Below are 19,259 nucleotides of genomic sequence, written 5' to 3'. Positions count from 1 at the left end.
GTGAAAATAGTGTACAGGTTATATAGCATACACTATTAAATTAACCACTTTTGAAGTTAAATTGGTTTAACTTTGTACAAGCAGAGTTTATGCTGGGTATCTAGTGTAAGGAGAGAGGGAGTATTAAAGTGCTTCCTTTTTCTCCTCCCAGTGCTTCAGAAAGAAGGCTCAGACCCAAAGGAGATTAAATAATTTATTTATGGAAGCCAACATATTTGCTTTTGCGTTTTGTTTTAAAAAATACTTTGATTTCTTAAAATGTTACAAGAGAAGAAACACCAAACTAGATACGCAACCTTAGTTTTAGAATAAGTATGTGGTAAAGGAAGACACTATACTTATAAACTACAAGAAGTGTTTTGGGTTTTTTTACATAGCATTTGGTTGATAACATACAAGTATAGAGATTACAGGACATTAAACCAGTGATTGGTGTTGTTCATTTTTTGTGTGTGTAACTTTTTTTTTATAGAGAAAAACACAAAATTGTAGCTCTGCTGCATATAATTTCTTTTGACTCACTTTTTGGGTTGCTGTCTTATCCTTGAGAGCTTGAAAGAAGAGATGTTACTGGGCCATAGGACAGGTGGACATGCCAGGATAAGCAAATGCAGGCCCTGAAATGTCTGTACCGACCAGAGAGGCACAATGATTAAAGCAAGAGAGTTGGTGCCAAGGGGTTAGCTTCCAGAAACAGGAGAGTCAGCCCCTCAGTTGCTCTCTACAGAGTTGGAGAGTGAACTCCATTTGACTCTCCTCCCAAAGAACCAGTTGACCAAAAGCCTCCAGCTTCTTAGGGGGCATCCCCCCTCAACTACCTGTCCCTGAAAGTCTTGGGTGGGAACACAACCAAAGGTCCCTATTCAGAGGGAGAGGAGATTCTAGCCTCCCTCGTACTGGAAGGTGAGGGAAGACTAAGAATTGATCAACACAAGGACTTGCTCAACACAGTGAGTGATTTGCCTGCCTTACAATGGGATGCCACAATTGTGAGTAATATGTGCACTTCTCAAAGCTAGTTAATAAAGCCCCAGGGGGTGAGTTAAGAGCTGGTCTGTGTATACAGGGCCAAGAGAAGGCTTACATGGAGCAGAAAGGGTATGCCAGCACCACAGTGCTCCCAACAAAGGTCAGGCCTGCAACTTCCCTGTAACTTCAAGTTCACCTTCCTTTGCTCATTCCAAAAGTGCCCCAGTGCACAGGGCAGTGTGTACATTCCATCTGCCTGAGACTGATGGGTAGACACTGGGGGTATACCCCCATTACCTTTATATTATTTTTGAGGCATATTGATTATAATTAGTTACTAGAGGGAATGTGATTATTTCAGGGAGCGTCTGATTATTGTTGTAAGATTAAGGTGTTCATTTATTTATCTGTTTCCCTTGATCTTCCTTCCTTTTCATCCTAATTTCTGTCCTTACTCCTTTAGCACTATCCCTCCCCCTAAGTAGTGTTTATTCCTTCTTAAAACTGCTTGGCCCTTGTTTCTTTAATAAAGAAACAAGAACATCAGGATGCTGGGCACTAGGATGGCAAGAGAGGGCAAGTTGCTCAACTTTAGTAATTTTTTTGGACTCATTTGTGGGGTTGCCACAGTCAAGGGGAAGTGCATAGTTTTGCTGTCCCAGGAATAACCCAACAGGCACATTATGACTCTGAGGCCTGGTCTACAGTACACAGTTATTTTGGAATTAGCCGAGTTAATTTGAAATAAAACGGATTCCGTCCACACGACCAAACCATTTTTTTTCGATTTAAAGGGCTCTTTACTCCGATTTCTGTACTCCACCTCGGCAAGTGGAGTAGCACTAAAATTGATATTGCAGTTCTGGGTTACAGGTACTGTGGATGCAATTCAACGTTATTGGCCTCTGGGAGCTATCCCAGAATGCTCCCTTGTGACTGCTCTGGACAACACTCTCAACTCCGATGCACTAGCCAGGTAGGCAGTAAAAGCCCTGGGAACTTTTGAATTTCATTTCCTGTTTGGTCACCATCAGCACAGTCCACCATCGCAAGAGACCATGCAGTCCCAGATTCGCAGATGAGCTCCAGCATAGTCCAAATGGGAGGTACTGGAGCTCATCACATGTTGGGGAGACAAATCTGTTATGGGAGAACTATGTTCCAAAAAAAGAAACGCAAATACATATGCTAAAGTCTCCAGGGCCATGACGGAAAGAGGCTACTCCAGGGACACAGACCAGTGTTGTACAAAAATCAAGGAGCTCAGGCAAATGTACCAAAAAGCCAGGAAGGCGAACAGGCGGTCTGGGTCACAGCCCCATACATGCCGCTTCTACCGTGAGCTGCATGCAATTATGGGGGGTGACATCACCACTACCTCACCACTGTCCGTGGACACCTGCAAGGGGGGAGTTGCACGGAGTGAGGAGGATGAGTTATTGGAGGACGAAGAGGAGGAGGAGGAGGACAGTGCACAGGCGGCAAGTGGGCAATCCGGTTTCCACCCCCCAGCCAGGAACTATTCTTAATGCTGGACCCAATAACCTCCCCCGACTCCCAGTGTGGGCTCCCGGACCATGACCCTGCAGAAGGCACTTCTGGTGAGTGAGAGCCTGTTCAGAGCCACACAGTGGGGAATGGGGGGAAACCCAGCCACGCTGGGCTGTTCGCGTTTAGTTTAAAAGGCTCATCCCTGCTCAGAGCCTCATCAGAGCCACACGGTGTGTATGTGGGAGGGTGTTATATGAAGCGATCATCCCAGAGAGCCTGCAGGACCCTCCTTTTATATGGCAAACGCACCAGGCATTGCTTGCTATGGGAAAGGGGGCCTGGCAGTTTGAAAGCATTGAAATGAATGCGGAAGAAGCAGAACCCCACATGTCCATAGGGTTTACCATGGCTGCCTGCAAGCTGAATTCTGTTGCGTGGCTGTGTGTGATGGCTTACTCACACCAAAGTGGCAGGCACTTCAGTATGAGGCAAAATGCGACTTTGTACAGAAAGAACATGTGCTGTGTACTATGAATTGCCTGTTTCACTGAGAAAGTGTCCCCTTCATTCTCTAAAATGTATCTTTTAAAATACTACCCTCCCTTTTTCTCCTCCCGCAGGTGCAAATGTTTCAACGCAGCCCCTATATACTCCGTCCCAGAGGCTGGTCCAGATTAGAACGTGAAAAAAACAAACTCGGGACAACATGTTTGCCAAGCTCATGCAGTCCTCCCGCACTGATAGGGACCAGCTGAATGCATAGAGGCAAACAATTGCGGAGTCCTGGAAAGCGTTAAATGAACACGAAGAGAGGAGGGACGCGCACAATGAGAGCAGGCAGGATGCTATGGTCAAGCTCATGGGGGAGCAAATGGACATGCTCCACTGTATGGTGGATCTAATGCGGGAAAGGCAGCAAGACCACAGACTGCCACTGCAGCCCCTCCTCCTCAAGTTCCATAGCCTCCTCACCCAGACGCCCGAGAACACGGTGGGGGGAGGCGGTTACGGGGACCCACACACTGAACCCCAGAGGATTGCACAAGCAGCAGAAAGCTGGCATATCCGTAATTTTGATATGGTTTCTGGACTTGTCCTTCCCTCCTCCTCCACCCCTCTCCCTCAGTACCCCCCCTTCCCCGGTCTATCTTCTGATTTCTCTCAATGTGTTGTGCAACAAATAATAAAGAACAGTTTTTAAACAATTGTGACTTTATTTCCTTTCATATACATAGGGGGCGAGTAACTTCAAGAGAAACAAACACAACTGTCATACCATACCCTGGCCAGTCATGAAACTGGCTTTCAAAGTTTCTCTGATGCGCACCGCACCCTGCTGCGCTCTTCTAATCACCCTGTTGTCTGGCTGTGCGAAATTGGCGGCCAGGCGAGTTGTCTCAACCTCCCACCCCACCATAAAAGTCTCCCCCTTACTCTCACAGATATTGTGGAGCACATAACAAGCAGCAATTACAAGTGGAATATTGGTTGTGCTCAGCTCTAACCGAGTCAGTAAACTGCACCAGCATGCTTTCAAACATCCAAAAGCACATTCTACCACCATTCTGCACTTGCTCAGCCTATAGTTGAACTGCTCCTTACTACTGTCTAGGGTGCCTGTGTACGGCTTCATGAGTCATGGCCTTAAGGGTTAGGCTGGGTCCCCGAGGATAACTATAGGCATTTCAACATCCCCAACAGTAATTTTCTGGTCTGGGAAGTAAGTCCCTTCCTGCAGCTGTTCAAACAGACCAGAGTTCCTGAAGATGTGGGCATCATGCACCTTTCCCGGGCATCCCACACTGATGTCGGTGAAACGTCCCTTGTGATCCACCAGTGCTTGCAGCACCATGGAAAAGTACCCCTTGCGGTTTACGTACTGGCTACCCCGGTGTTCCAGGCCAAGATAGGGATATGAGTTCTGTCTATCGCCCCGCTGCAGTTAGGGAACCCCAGCACAGTAAAGCCATCCACAATGGTCTGCATATTTCCCAAAGTCACTACCCTTGATAGCAGCTGGTCAAAGATTGTGTTGGTTACTTGCAGCACAGCAGACCCCTACAGTAGATTTGCCTACTCCAAACTGATTCCTGACTGACCGGTAGCTGTCAGGCATTGCAAGCTTCCACAGGGCTATGGCCAGTCGCTTCTCAACTCTGAGGGCTGCTCTCATTGTGGTGTCTTTGCACTTCAGGGCTGGGGACAGCAAGTCACAAAGTTCCATGAAAGTGGCCCTACGCATATGAAAGTTTTGCAGCCACTGGGAATCATCCCAGACCTGCAACACTGTGTGGTTCCACCAGTCTGTGCTTGTTTCCCGGGCCCAGAATCGGCGTTCCACCGCATGAACCTGGTCCAATGCCACCGTGATCGCCCAATCGCCACATGCCATGCTTCTAGGAACGTCTGTGTCCATGTCCTCATCACTATCATAATCGCGGTGTCGTCGCTTCCTCGCCCAGTTTTGCAGGTACTGCACATATTGCTGGATAATGCGCGAGGTATTTACAATGGTCAAAACTGCAGCAGAGATCTGAGCGGGCTCCATGCTTGCCGCGCTATGGCACCTGCACAGGTAATCCTGGAAAAAGGACGCGAAACATAGGAAAGCAGAGTGGCAGCAGAAAAGGTGCTGTTCGGTTCACGATAGCCAAAAAAAGGTGGAAAATGGTGGTCTTCTGTAGCTTTCACGGAGGCGGGAGCCCAGGACAGACAACATGGAGAAGCTTGGTAGCGCGGCAAGAGTGGGAGAGCAGAGTTGGCAGCGGAAGCTGTGCTGCTCAGTTCACAATGGTGAAGCGGTCGAAGAGGAAGAGAAAGAGTAGATACTTATAGAGATTACATAGAAAGACGAGAGGAAATGGGAGGTGGAGTCATAGTACCAGGAGAAGCGGTGCAGCTTCGTCTGCTGAAAGCAGTATGGCGTCTGCACACCAAAAAGGCGCGAAACAATTGTCTGCCTTAGCTTTCATGATGGGAGGAGCGACTGACAACACACACCCTGAAACACTCGTGAGAATGTTTTTGCCCCATCACGCACTGGGAGCTTAACCCAGAATTCCAATGGGTGGCGGGGACTGCGGGAACTGTGGGAAAGCTACCCACAGTGCACCGCTCCGACATTCGATGCTAGCCTCTGTACTGTGGACGCACTATGCCGAATTCACGCGCTTTAGTGGGGACACACAAGACCGAATGTATAAAATCGCTTCTGAAAATTTGAATAGAATAATTCTGAAATAATTTTGTACTGTAGACATACCCTCAGTCACAGTTTGCCTCCCAGTTTCCTCTTCCTCCACAGAGGAAGTACCTTGTATTAGGCCTATGGTAGCCAGCACACTGAGGATTGGTATTCCCAACCCCATCCTATTGTCCCTCTCCTGCTGTGCCCAGACCTGCTCAATTACATGGAGATGACGCAGCCCTGAAAAGGCTCCTCTTTGCTGCTACCTATGATCCAGGAAGCTGGTGCAAGGGAGTAAACGGGGTCCCTTATTCCCCCTCATGTAGCACACAATGTGCCACAGACTGGTCCCCTCTGTGAGCAGAACGCCTACCCACAACTACATTTTGAAGCAGGCTCACCAGCTTTGAAAGGTACTGCTGTGTCCACAAAGTCTTCAGATTACATAATTTTCCCTTCTCTATAATTTCTTTAAATGATACATAATGAGATACCACTGGAATAAAGGCTTGTGATCATTCTTATTTTGGAATGTACTGTACAGTATACTGCCCTTTTCCAGATCTTTGAACGCTGTAATTCCCTTTGCTCTTGAAGTCTTGAGAAGTCCAAGGCATTCATGTGTGAATATTCTTCTCAAGTCATATAGCTAGTTTCCAATATATTCCTCAGATCTGATCCCTTTTCTGTTTTTTAGTTTTGCTGACAGTGATTTCATCACCATTTGAACCTTGTACTCATTTTTAACAAGAATCATAACTTACACTGCACTGCTCAGATTCATTTGCACTATTAATGTAAAATCTTTGATTCAGAATAAAAACTGAGGGGGAAATACTAATGGGATGTGTAAGATCAGCTTTAACATATTATGGAAGCAAAATCACGATATACTATAGTTTAAAACACCACACTTAAAACATCTAGTAAATCAGTCTATCAATTCAGTTACTGAATAGGTGTAAAATGTTTAATCTCAGAAAGCAGATGGTATTTTCATGTTTATCTTTGCCAGTTTAATTTTACTGTTGAAATGTTTATTATGGATTCCTATTCCGAGAGTTCTTAAATTTGAAGCATAATGTGATCTTGAATAGTTACTATAGCAGCTGCATGTACATTAGCTTAAAGAATAAGGTGCACTTTGAAATGCTCATGTAATTATGTATTTCATTAAAAAAACAGAGTAGGTTAGAGTTGCCAGTCAATTTTCCTACCTACGCTCCATTTCTTTGTAAGACTGATTATTTTCTGTAAGGTCTACTAGAAGTGATTTAAAAATATTGACATTTTCAAAGTTAATCTTTTCCTTGGGATTCCCATTGCAGCACATCTCCTTCCTTTTATCTTTTAGTCCCTGATTCTGCAATCAGATGCATACAGGTGTAAGTGTCCACTTGCATGGAGAATTGGTACCTTAGACTGTAAGATTTCCTGGCAGACTGTCTGTTTTATACAGTGCACAGCATACAGTTGATGGTTAATGAATAGGTCTACTCACAAACATTGGCTTTCGTGCTTTGTAGTTTCCTGTCACATGTAGAGAAAAATTGGTGTTTATATTTGCTATTTGTTGCTCTGCAATTTATATGCAAAGTTTGCATACTGGATAGGAGGCCCCAGAAACAGAAGTTGAAAACTGGCCATCAAAGTTCATTAGGAGAGGAAAGAGAACCAGAGGTCTCTAATTTATGTGTGTGTGTATACACATACATATTTAGAGAGAGAGAGTCTGACAGTGCCCCACATAAGGCTTTATGGAAATATACTTATGAATGTATATATGACATAACTGGAATATGTTCTATGCTACATATGCCATGTAACATATCTCTGTGAAGATTATGATCTACTGAATCTATTCGTCCTATTTGTATGTATGTGTCTTTATTGTATTTGAAGTTATGCATATTGACTGTATACTTGTTTGATTTTAAATAACCTTAGTAAGGCATTTGGTCAACTTCTTTAGAAAGGAATTTGCAAGTTAAATGCCCAATCAAGAAGCACTTAACGCACAATGGATTTGGAAGGCTCTAATCCACATAAGAAGTCTTCCTGGAGACATTCAAGATTGCAGGGGGGCGATGGCTGCTGCCTATAAAAACTTTGTGCTGGAAATGGCCCACCTGATGATCACTTTAGATAAGCTATTACCAGCAGGACAGTGGGGTGGGAGGAGGTATTGTTTCATATTCTCTGTGTATATATAAAGTCTGCTGCAGTTTCCACGGTATGCATCCGATGAAGTGAGCTGTAGCTCACGAAAGCTCATGCTCAAATAAATTGGTTAGTCTCTAAGGTGCCACAAGTACTCCTTTTCTTTTTGCGAATACAGACTAACACGGCTGTTACTCTGAAACCTATAAAAACTGAGTCGTGCATGGACATGTGACTCCAAAACTCCATTTTGTAGCTGGATTCTACACAGGGGCAGGGAGGGGAGTCCACCCACAAGAGAAAGTCTATTTAAACCCCAGGGAGACCCCTCCATTTTGGCTCAAACCAGGCTGGGTGCTGAAGTCCCAAGCTGGGAGGGCAGGGAAAGCAGGGGCAGAAGTAGTCTTGGCACATCAGTTAGCAGCCTCAATGGGGTTACTGTGATTCAACCCGTCACAGACAGTGAGTGAGTTAGTTGTTTATTCAGGTACCTACCATAGCCTCAGAATTTTTGTTCAGACCAACACTAGTTATTACCCTTTTTTGATGCTCTACATCCTCTCTGGTGTGTGTGTGTGTGTGGGGCGAGTGGGTTGGGGAATCTTTTTCATTACTATTTTAAAATCTATTGGGATACTAGGATATTTCACTATAATCTGTATCCCACTGGATCAAATCCTGAGGTCTTTATTCAGTTTTTAATTAGTCCTTACACATGCAAAATCTGCTTTGCATTTTATTGCTTAAATATTAATTGGCTAATACATTCGGTATTTTCTTAATACACAGTATTTTATAGAAAGCAATTTTGATGTATGTGTACTTCCTTCCCATGTATTCTTAAAAATTGATTAACCCCCACAGATATTAAATTTTACATGATGGGAGCTAGGTTTGGTATCATGGTCAGTTATATAACAAACATTTAACTTGCTAACAAGGATATAAAAGCTTGTGCGAGCTTTATTTTCATGGATTGCTATTTTAAATTAGCAAACAAATAGTGTTGCAATTACAACTGCATATTTTCATTTCCTGAGTGCGTTCCTTGCGCTCATTTAATAAAAATTGTTACTATAAGGGCAGTCAATAATCCCTTGTTGCAGTTACTTTATTCATTAGTGTTCATTTGGAGCCATCTGTGAATTGCATCTTTATACTTTCTTGGTTCTTTTAACCAGTCCTGATGCCATCTGAGATTAGCTATAACGTTGGAATAATTCTGTCCCAAACTTTGTTTCCAGTTGATAAATTGCTTCTTGTTGTACTTGTGCACAGAGGCAGAGATTCTTGGATAGTTTACTATGGAGCGAAGCTTTTTGTCCAAGAAATGTGTGACTTCTGGAAATGTTGTAGCTATGTTTGTTAGTTCATCTGGATCAGCAGACAGATCTATAACAAACAAAAACCAGTTAAGTGCAATTTGCCAAGATATGATTTGGTAAAAACAGAACCATTAAAAATATCTATAAAAAGAAAAGGAGTACTTGTGGCACCTTAGAGACTAACAAATTTATTAGATCAGGAAAGGTGAGCTATTACCAGCAGGAGAGCAGGGGGAAGGGGCGGGGGAACCTTCCCCGCTACTGTTCTTGTAAAATGCTGGAAATGGCCCACCTTGGTTATCACTACAAAAGGTTCCCCCCTCTACCCCACCCCGCTCTCCTGCTGATAATAGCTCACCTTTCCTGATCACTCTTGTTACAGTCTGTATAGTAACATCCATTGTTCCATGTTCTCTGTGTATATAAAATGTCCTCACTATACTTTCCACAGTATGCATCCAATGAAGTGAGCTGTAGCTCACGAAAGCTTATGCTCTAATAAATTTGTTAGTCCCTAAGGTGCCACAAGTACTCCTTTTCTTTTTACGGATACAGAATAACATGGCTGCTACTCTGAAACCTAAAAATATCTAGTGAAGAAACGTGGTTAGTATACCAAAGAGCTGAGAAGGTACTGAATGCCCATCTGAATATGCTATATATTTCCATTTGTCAGTTCGAAGCATATAGGTGGAAGAATTCACATTACATCCATGGAATTCACTCAGGACCCATGGGGGGTGCAGCCTTCTGGATGAAACTTCATCTTCTGCCATTTCAGCCAACAATGGTATCAAGGAATATCCACTGAGATTCTGCGGGATAGGAATTCTAGCTATATCTGAACAAAGATATAAACATAGTTAAGCCTTCTTTTAATTAACTCTAGTAATGATAATGAACGTTATATCAAAACACTAAATTATTAGTTATCTGAACAGTGACCATACTAGTGTGTTAAACCATGCCCTCTAATTATACTTCCTGTTAGGAAACAGAAACACAGAGGTTCACTAAAAGGAAGATTATTGAGGCATAAAACAACAAGCAAGGAAATTCTAAAATATGGTTGTCACAGCAATGTGAATTCCATCTTAGAGGGCCCATATTGCAGTTCATGTCATGCTCTTTTGTCTTTGTACGTCTGAGGTGATATCCACGAACACTCTGGTCCCTTTATGCCATATGAAAAGACCAGAGCAACATAAAGGGGCCCTAAAAACTCCATATGGGATTGGGGGAGGATTCACTTGGCCCAGGCACTGCATTAATATTATTTAGCTTTTATATCGTGCTTTTCAGCAGTAAATTAAATTATTTACAAAGGGTCAGTATCACTACTCCCATTTTACAGATGAGAAAACGGAGGCACAGAGAGCTGAAGTGATTCACTCAAGGTCACCCATCTCCTTGCAATCCCATGCTGGAAGCTGGGTGGGGAGCAGAAGGGGTCTCTCAAGGGTAGGGCCACAGCTTTGACTCAGGAACCTCTTAGTGCCAACTGACAAGGGGCACATAGGGGTTACAGGATCTCCTCCCTCTGGTATTTACATTATAGCTCAGCAAAACAGTGTAATGCAAGATCTTGAATAAAAGTTGGTGTCACTCAGTATCATTGTGAAATGTATGTACAGATACTATGTAAGGAGTTGTGTGTATACATATATATGGAAAATGTCTTCTTAATGTCTGTGGCTAGGGACTGGTCATGAGCAAAGGTGAAAAACAGGCTTCCTGTCAGAGAGGAGATGTTTATCCATCTGTTTACATGTAAATTAAGTACTGTCTGATTCACAGTAGGTTTCCTATCACCAGTCTGAACTGAATACAAATGAAGAATTGTGGGGATTTGAGAAAGAAACTAACAGGAAGAGAAAAAATGGGGTGGAAGAACCCTACCCAGAGCTGTTCTTCAAACATTTGCCTGAGTATTTTGGTAGGGACAAAGGAGATGCCTGGGCACAATTTACTGAGGAAGAAAAAGGACAGCAGTTTTGCTTCATGAAAAAGGGTCTCAAGCAGACTTGGTTGAAAACACTGGAGAGAACTTTAGGTGAGACAAGCATCTTTAGACAAGAAATTAATCTGTTAGTTATACACTCTGCAGGGTGTTATAATTTTGTTTAATATGTTATTTGTTTCTAATTCTCTTACTCACTATCACTTGTTTCAGAGTAGCAGCTGTGTTAGTCTGTATTCGCAAAAAGAAAAGGAGTACTTGTGGCACCTTAGAGACTAACCAATTTATTTGAGCATAAGCTTTCGTGAGCTACAGCTCACTTCTGAAGTGAGCTGTAGCTCACGAAAGCTTATGCTCAAATAAATTGGTTAGTCTCTAAGGTGCCACAAGTACTCCTTTTCTTTTCACTATCACTTGAATCTCTGTTTTTTTTTATAATAGATATATTTATAGTGAAAACAAGAATAAGTTTAAGTGCTGTGATATCAACCGAAGTGGTGATCCAGGGTTGCATGTTACAAGATGATGTGTACTGTTCCTTTGGGAGCTGTGAGCCTGGTAATTCTGTGAGTGAGTATTCAGTGGATTAAGGGCCTTGATACTGCGAGGAGTGCTCTGAAACTAAGTGATTGGTGTGTGCCTATCACTACCTGCACAGAGAAAGTAAGGCCTGCAGAGGCTTGGAAGTCAGTGCTTGTGCTGCCAGAGGCTGCTGGTTTCAGCAGGCACAGACAAGACTGCTTCACACTAAGGGCAAGTAGCAGTTAGGTGCCTCAGAGTCATAACCCTGGGAAGCAATATAACAGCACATGGTGCAAAAGGGATTCTGGGCAGGGTGCAGTCCAGGTCGGCTGCCATAACTCAGGCTTCCCCACAAGAGCTAAGTTATACTAGGGGACTCTCCAGCCACCAGAGCAGGCCTAGATTAGGAGTGCACAAAGATGCATGGATACTCTAGGAGGCACCCATATAACCCATGCTATCTAAACACCAAAGTGTCTATTAAGAATGTAGTACTATTTTTATCATACCCCCAAACACAGTATACTATGTGTCATTAATAACTCTGTGTTTTCCATTTCACAGTGGCCTGCAGTAGTGTATCTCCTGTTTTATGCACAGGTTATTGCAGGTACATGGAGTAGTCACTTCATTTGCTAATGGCACTTACTGTAGGTATATAGCCCATACTGGTGACTTTTTTTTCTTATTAGCATCTAACATCTTTCTTCTCCTCTCCTAGCTTTGTTAAATTGCTTCTGTAGGCTGTGCATCAGTCTATAGATCTGCATCCTGCTATGGTAAACAGGCGGCTTCATGGAGGCAGCAGTAGGACTTAGCAGTAGGAAGAAAAGTGGTATCTTTGTAAACCAGTAACCGACAGTCTTTGGGCCAGACTATGCCCAGCCCTAAATGAGTGCACAAGGGATATAAGCCCTGCTGCCTTACACTTCTGTGCAAGGAGTGGGAACTGTAATCACTGCATTCCTTTAAGATCAAGAAGTGTTCAAGGCTAACATCTTCAATAGCTGTAGCCTCCCCCATGGGGCTGGGCCACACCCCCCAAACCACCTCCATGCTGACCAGCAAAGCTGAGGCCACCTGGAGGGAAGTGCATGTCCCACCCTGTTAAAGGATGGAACTAAAGTTGCAATCTTAGGGAAATTATGCCTAACACAGAGTTTCTGCCAGGGTCACTCAAGACCTTCTGTACCATCTTGTACTGAGGGCAATTTACCCTCAAATCAGTCAGACAGGCAAGGAGTGAATCTCCAATTTCTCAGAAAACAAAGTATTTAGATAAGATGGTATCTCGAGAAGAGAGGATATTTCCTTGTGACTATATAAGCCAAGCAATTACATTTGTAATGGCCAAAGACGCATGGGTTGTTTCATCACTTGCCAGAAAGGAAAGGTTAAAAGATGACTGAGATGCTTCTTCCTTATTTTTTTTCTTAGTCACCTGAATAATTTAATTCTACTTCATTTATGTTTCTATTTTTGACATACTGATTACAGGAAGGAGGAATTGGCAGAAGTAGAGTGAGAGAACAGGAAGGAGAGAGCTTTAAAATACAAACTTCAAGAAGAAAGACTGAAAAGGAAGGATTTTAAAACACTTGGATCAATAAATTATTTGGAGGGAGTGACAGACACAACCAAGAAGGGAGGGATTTAAAATCTGTTAATATATTTTTGGGATCAAAATCTGGAACACAGGCTCTTTTACATCCAGTCCCTAAGATGGTATATATCCTATCCTGGCTCTGAAAGGGCTGATGTTGGTCTGAGAGGACAATTAAGCCATCTGGCTGCATCTGGGTTGTGGACCAGGCCTAAATATGTCTGAAGTCCAGCTAGGAAAGGAGTTGAGAGATGACTACAAACAAAGGAAATACCGACCAGAAGGGGGCTGCAGACAGAAACTCTGCAGTCATTCTCTAGGACTCTAGAGTGGAGAGACTGAGAGGGTAAAGTAGGAAGACCATGGGGAAAGCTGGAATAGGGAAGTCTGGCAGGAGGCTAGAAGAGACATGGAGCAGCAAGCTCCAGTGGTAAGTCCTGATAAAAGGGCAGGATTGGGACTTCCTGGGATGCATTCAGTGAGGCAATAATAAGGGAAATATAAGAGGGATGACGGATTAAGCCAGAGGAGGGCAGAAGTTGATTTAAATTGGTACTTTGTTTGAGATTTTGTTGGGGAGATTCCAAGGGAGAAAGCCTTGCAAATCTAGGTCCCAAAAGAAGGATGAACTTAGAGAGGTTGTGGGGAGGTACCCTAAAAAAGAGGATGTGGTAAGCGTAGGGAGGAAGCAGCAGGAAGTCTGGGAGCAGATCTTGACCGCAGGTGTAGGGTATCTGGACTGGAACCCAGCACTGTGGGTTTTCAAAACAACTACTAGGGAAGATGGCATGAAGTCCCTGAGTAGGGGACATGATGACGGAGAGCCTTGGGAGAACAATGTGAGGACCATGGGGCCCAGAATCAGGGCCAAAGACCTTCGTGTGGACATTGGACTGTTTGTTCTGTTCCCTAGAAGGAGCGGGACTAAAGTGTGACCTGGCCACAGGGCTGAGTCGCAAGAGAGACCACCACAGGGCTGAAGCAGCCATTGGCAGGGCATCACTGTATGATAGATCAACTATACCATGTCCAGCCATGAGGGGGCATGCCAGCAGTGAGTCAATTCCTCCACAGTCCCAAGTTAGAATTTGAATCAAGGTGAAAGTGACTGAAAAGTTATAATTTGAAGGCTGTTTTGAAGGTCTACGTGTCATAGTCTAATCCCTATTGAATAGGTTCCTATGTTACAAAAAGCACCATATCATGGACATGGATGACACAGGGGACTGGTCATAGGATTGAGAGACTTCAGTCTCCAGTAGGAATTGACTATCAGTACCATCTGATGGCTGTTCGATGATCTAATGTGAAATGTGTTGGTGGTCTCACCCTGTATCTACAGTACAACAGTTCAGATCACAAAAATTGCTATTACAATTAGCACTAAAGAGAGTCCCAGGCTTCGATTAGCATGAAAACTGACCTATCTTCTCACCCATGAATGGGGTCTCTTCAGAGACAAATTAAAAGGGAAATTTTGGTGTGTTTGCACTGTGCTTCTGTTGCTGTACCTGTTCTTTGAACACAGTCACTTTACAATGCTGGCAGGTCAGCACTTTTAATACATATGCAATTCATTAAGGAAAAGACAACAATGGGCAGAGGAGAAAGGGTGACAAAACAGTGAGATGCACTTTACCAACTGGAGCTATTCTAGGATTTGTGGTATATTGTGGCAGCATTTGTTCTTCCCAGACTCCTGTGTGGAAGTGGTTTTAGCTTGCCAACACATTTAGCTGATACACTTTTAGCTCTGCACACTCGTCACTTCTGTTCATTCTAGCTGAGGGGGCCATGTCATGGATTCCATCAACTGAGCTGCTCCTGCTGGTGGTTGAAGTATTTATGCGTCAGGGTACATGTTCTGTGAGATTCTGGATGACATTTCAGCAGCAGTTTTTGAAATATGTAAGGCAGTGGGACCCAAAGGAGGTTATATTCATGGCAGACTGGAGAGACTGGATTCTTATTGCAACTGCAGCAGTTTCCCCAAATGTAGGCTGGGGCTTCCAGTGCAGAACAAGTAGCACATTGTGGTGGTATCAGATAACCATGCAGACCTGGGATAACCAGTAGTGGTTCCAGCACTTCTGAAAGTAGTTGTAGACCTTCATGGAGTTGAGTGTGGAACCTGCCTTGACCCTCCAGCACCAGGACATGCAAATGAGGGAGGCCATACCAGTCCACAAGTAGTATGCCCACAGATAATGGGCATAATTAATGTGTCTGAAATAATAGGTGGCTTTCAGAGAATGGGGCTCCCAAACTGCTGAGACCATTGAGGGCATGCATGTGCCCATAGTTTGCCTGCCAAAAGAGGCAAGTGAATGTCATCCACAAAGGATACTACTCCCTGGTTCTACAGGCTTTGGACTACCACAACGGCAGGTTCATCAACATGGGAAATACAGGACAGGTGCATGATGCTAGGGTATTGAGGATATCTGGTGTTTACCTGTTTGCACAAGCAGGGACCTTATTCCTTCTAAATGGCATGGTTACCAATGGGGTGTCTGTCTACTTTTATTTTAGGGGAACCTGCTAAACCTTTCTTACCATGATTCATGAAACCATATCCTGACCTCAGAGGACCTGGCGGAAGAAGGTTTCATTGTATGCTTAGCAGTTAAAGGATAGTGGTGGAGTGCACATTTGGCAGGCAGAAGGCAAGATGGCATTGCCAAAAAACATTTGGATGCCTGTGTGGCCAATACCATTCAAAATTATTGTGGCCTGCTGTGCCCTACACAACACTGCAAGGCTAAAAGTAAGAATTTTCACATGGAACAGTCTTAAGACACTTGATATATGCAGACTTGATATATGAAACCAGAAAGTGCATTGATCAGCACCAGGAATGGGTCCAGGCAAGCATGAGACAATGGGGATGCCTTTCGTGCCACATCTAGCATCTCAGGGTGAGTGGATATGGACCAGTGATGCTGTGCTGGGAACCTGTGATGCAGAAAGGCTCTGTACTGATGTATAACCTGGTTTGCTATTGTATATTTAATATTGGCTTTATGTGATAAGAGACTGATACTTTATCAAAAGCTTTGGAGACGACTTCCTGACTCTTCCTCCTTTTCCATGCACTCACACACACCAACTAATTGTGCGACCAAACCATTTATTAACAAAACCCAAAGAAAACAAAACAAAGTAATAGTAAAGCCATTGCAAGCATACCAGTTCACTGGCCATAAACAATTATTGACAAATGTGCAAAGTTAAATAAAATGCTAATGGTTTGTGAAACAGTACAATTAACTGAAGTCCAAGCTCCACAGTCAGTCTTGCTGGTAGTGGAACTAGATGTCAAGTGTGCCTCCTGTTTTTCTCCTCCCTGGCCAAACATGGTGACTGCACTGTACAGGGGTGGAGTACATAGTGTACATCTGCCCATTCCAATTCGCAGAGCTGGTCACTGGTTGGTCAGTTTGAGTTTGCCAGTCGCTGCACTGGCTGCAAGATGTGGTACCACAGAGAAGAGTGTGCAAGCACTGGTGATGGTACAGGAGCCAACAGCAGAGCTGGAAATGAAGGTGGCTGTGGTGCGGATACTGGCAGCTGCACCCTGTTGGCCATCATGGTGAACTGTCGGTCTAACAGAAGCTAGGCTTGAGCCCTATTCCTCTGCTCATGTCTGAGGAATTGGGTGAGCATTCTTTCTTCCTACTCCTCTGCTTTTTGGTATTTTTCTCTCTTGTACCGCATGTCACAGAACATCTCATCTGACCTTTTTTTCTTCCTATGCTAGTTAAGGGTTCTATCCCCAAGAGTCCAGTGTGGTAATGTTGGTACAGCTGAAGTGGAAATGCCTGTCAAGAAAATGAAAGAGCTTATTATTTTTTCAAGGGAGGCAGAGGGCTGGGAGAAAGGAAAGAATCCGTCCCACTTTATGTTTTGCATCAAAATGAGGCCAAGATTTGAAACTTTTTTCAACCTGATATGCTTTTATTTCATCATCTTCATACACTGATGTATTCAGAAGCTTCTTCTAGCAACATTCCCAGACAAAAGACAAACCATGGTAAGATTTTCAGATTTAACTGTTATTTTACAAAAAATGTCAGGAGGTGGTTGTGAGGGTAGAGCTCTGTTACCAGTAGTAGTTTCAATATTCTTTCAGACCAGGGAAGCCTTGGAGGATATTATTATTTGGAAAGACGAACAAATTTTGCAGGCTACATGCAGAAATCCATCTATCTAAGCAAGGGAGATTTTTGTGGTTGCCTGGTGATTGAACAGCAGATCAAAGCATGGAGAGGGTTGGTTAGTTATGTAGGCAGCCACTGGAAGTTTGCCTGACCAGGAATTTTACAAACCCGCTTGAATTTCTCCTGTATGAAAAATTCTCAAGCATCTTCCAGAAGTGGGGGAAAATTCAGGCAAATGTTATCAGGAGGCTGAAGTAGGATGCAGAGAGTTCTGAAGAGCAGAACTGATTTTCACTCCCAACCCCAGCCCAGACAGCGTGCTGTGAATGGACAGAACCAGACGGCCAAGCACTGAAGTCCACAAGGGACTTTAGTACTAAATGCAGCCAGTGGGATTTATAATCCCTACTGTCTGGGACAATGCTTTAATGCTACTGGGGTGATTGAGTTGCAGTCAGTGGTATATTGAAAGATATGTAATCATGCTTGCTAAGCCTGTTACTGTTCATAATTTGCTATTACTCTTTTTAAAAAATAGTTAAGAATCACTAGATATATGTTTAAATCACCCTCCCACCCCGGGCAATACTTAGAATCACTTTAGATCACACATGATGCGGAGAAAGCAGGGTGGCTTTTGCCCTCACCCAAAGATAAACCCATCCCATGTAATATCCTCCATAACAATGATTTTATTGGTCATAATCCTGAAATCCCACTCTTATGCTACAATTTCCCACATGGTAATTATAAAGTTGATGGGTTGCACTTACCAGACTATGGATCCAATTCCTGGTCCCGCATTGCTTCCTCTCCGGACTGTTCCCTGGGCCGATCTCAGAACAGATCCTCTGAAAATCCACCAGGACACCCACTCACCCATCCGGCCACATGGACTGATCCTGGGCTTCCTGCTCCACAATCTGTTTATGGGAGTTCATTGTGATGTCAGCCAGTGCCATCCCCAGATTTTATACCCCCTTCCTCTGGTCTGAAAGTAAGATGATCTGCATTCGGAAGTATGTCAAGAAGGACGGTGGGCTCTGAGCTCTGGGCAGTGGCAAGCACCCGGTCCAAACTCCTTGTAGAAAGGGCATATAGATAGGGAGTTGCCAGATCTGCTGTTGCCATCCTCAGCTTTAAGTGCTTGATGCGCTCCCTGTGCTGCACTCCAATCCAGTTAGGCCCATCTCTGACAGCTTCTTCATGATGCTCTCATACGTGGATGTTCTGGATACTCCTCCCAAACTCATAACGCTTGCTGTACTCACACTAGAGGTTAACCAGAACTCTGGAGTACTCCTGCAGCCACCTAACATGATGCTGATGATGTGCCTCTTCCTATTAGGCACAGTTGAGCTGTGCAGAAACAAGCAGGTCGCATGGAAATGAAGGGTTAAATGCCGAGCAACTGTGTATAAACGAGCAGTTGCATCTGGTACATAGTGGGTGACAATGAAGTGGGTAGGTTAAAGGGCCAGAGCATGCAGGTACTGGGAATTGTGGGAATGGCAGTGGAGGCTTATCTAAACACAATCCCAGGTACTTTTGCTTTTGCTGTATCCACACTACAAAATGGGTGAGTAGAGGTGTAGCTCAAAGCCCAACATGTGCTTTGCCCAACATCCCCAGGCGAGCACTAAGTATGGATTCAGTGTGCATCTATACATGTTTAAGGGTTTTGACTGTGGATGGTAGGAAGATTTGGGGAACAATGTGCAGTTTTTATATTATTGGAAAGAGTAAATAACACTTTCCTATTCACTATTTCCACACCATTCATGATTTTATAGACCTCTATCACATCCCCTGTTAATAGTCTCCTTTCTAAACTGAACAGCCTGAATCTTATTAGTCTGTCCTCCTATGGAAGCCATAACAT

The 19,259-nt window shown here is 43.8% G+C and overlaps 1 protein-coding gene across 1 annotated transcript in view; it reads right to left on the bottom strand.

The window, feature by feature from the left end:
* Positions 1 to 8,530: 8,530 nt before the first annotated feature.
* ARSK (arylsulfatase family member K) overlaps positions 8,531 to 19,259 on the bottom strand; it is a 54,019-nt gene continuing 43,290 nt past the window's right edge. Inside the window, exons 7-8 of the mRNA XM_073344536.1 lie at positions 9,749 to 9,973; positions 8,531 to 9,199 (exon numbers count right to left, since the gene is read on the bottom strand). Coding sequence (XP_073200637.1) covers positions 8,919 to 9,199; positions 9,749 to 9,973 — 506 coding nt within the window. The 3' untranslated portion in view covers positions 8,531 to 8,918. The remainder of the gene's footprint in view (positions 9,200 to 9,748; positions 9,974 to 19,259) is intronic.

Source organism: Lepidochelys kempii, chromosome 5 (assembly GCF_965140265.1).
Source record: "Lepidochelys kempii isolate rLepKem1 chromosome 5, rLepKem1.hap2, whole genome shotgun sequence".
NCBI lineage: Eukaryota > Metazoa > Chordata > Testudines > Cheloniidae > Lepidochelys > Lepidochelys kempii.
The sequence above is the reverse complement of the archived record's forward strand: the minus strand, read 5'-3'. Positions and strand labels throughout refer to the sequence as shown.